At 36.4% G+C, this 1133-nt stretch overlaps 1 protein-coding gene across 4 annotated transcripts in view; it reads right to left on the bottom strand.

The window, feature by feature from the left end:
* The window catches only part of Xrn1 (5'-3' exoribonuclease 1), a 138261-nt gene that overhangs the window by 66354 nt on the left and 70774 nt on the right, over positions 1-1133 (bottom strand). For all 4 annotated transcript variants that reach the window (XM_004629218.2, XM_023712967.1, XM_023712968.1 and 1 more), the window contains one exon: positions 625-738. In XM_004629218.2, coding sequence (XP_004629275.1) covers positions 625-738 — 114 coding nt within the window. The remainder of the gene's footprint in view (positions 1-624; positions 739-1133) is intronic.

Raw genomic sequence — 1133 nt, 5'->3', positions numbered from 1 at the left:
GGCATGTGGTGCTGGGGGATTGAACCGCGGTCCCTGTGCTTTGCTTAGCTTGTTCTAAGTAGGTGCTTTAGACCACTGAGCCATCTCACCAGCACCCCCCCATAATGTCTTAAATGGGATTTTTTTTTCTCCCTCTATGTCCTAGAGTAAGATCAGATATTACATTTATTGCTCCCATAGCATCTTTTAATCTGGGATATGTCCACAGCTTTTGGTTTTTTTATACTATTGACATTTTGAAGAGCATGATTCATCTTCTCCTTTTCACTCTGGAATTCTCAATCCATCCACCCCCTCACTTTCTCCTACCTATCCCACACTAGTAACTAAACCAGAGTGCTCTACCATTAACCTCTACAGCCTTTTTATAGCTTCTGAGACATGCTGTCCAGGTTGATCTTGAATTTGTGATCCTCCTGTCTCAGCCTCCTGAGTGCTGAGATTACAGGCATGTGCCAATGTGTTCAAGATTGAAGATACTCAGTCAAATACTATTTCCGTAAGTTATATGAATGAATTTGTCTTTTTTTTCCCCCCTTGGCAATATATTTTGAAGACAAGTAAAATAACTGCATTAACTTGAAAGTACAAAGAAATTAAATTAGTAACAAATCTGAAACTAACTTCTCCTGTGCAGCCATAATAAGGAGTCCCCAGCATGAACACCACACTTCCAGGAGGAAACAAATCATCCAATGTTTTGATAATGGAGAATCGAGAGTCGAAAGCTCGGATGTCCTATGTAAAATGAAAGATAAAAATGAAATCTGTAAAAACTTGTATAAATTGTACATCATGCTTTTTTCTCTTGTGATTATGGCTATGCTGTTTGAATGTCAAATGTAAAAATTTCTAAATAACAAAATTAGAATCTATACTTTTCTAGATCCTTCACATATTCACTACACCATTTTCTGTGGCAGAGACTATTATAAGTTTTGTGTTACAGATGAAGAAAAGAAAGGACACAGTATAGAGGGTGAATCTTTTCCAAGATTATACCGCAAAGACAGCTCAGATAATCTGCACTTTTTCTCTGTATGTGATATTGGAGCTGAATCCATGATGTCTATACTGAGACCTTTTGTATTTTTAGTTTTTATTTTATTTTTTTTCTACAGTTTTATTGATAA

The sequence above is a fragment of the Octodon degus genome, unplaced genomic scaffold (assembly GCF_000260255.1).
Source record: "Octodon degus isolate 3935 unplaced genomic scaffold, OctDeg1.0 scaffold00028, whole genome shotgun sequence".
NCBI lineage: Eukaryota > Metazoa > Chordata > Mammalia > Rodentia > Octodontidae > Octodon > Octodon degus.
Note: the sequence above shows the minus strand (reverse complement) of the source record. Positions and strands in the feature narration are given on the sequence as shown.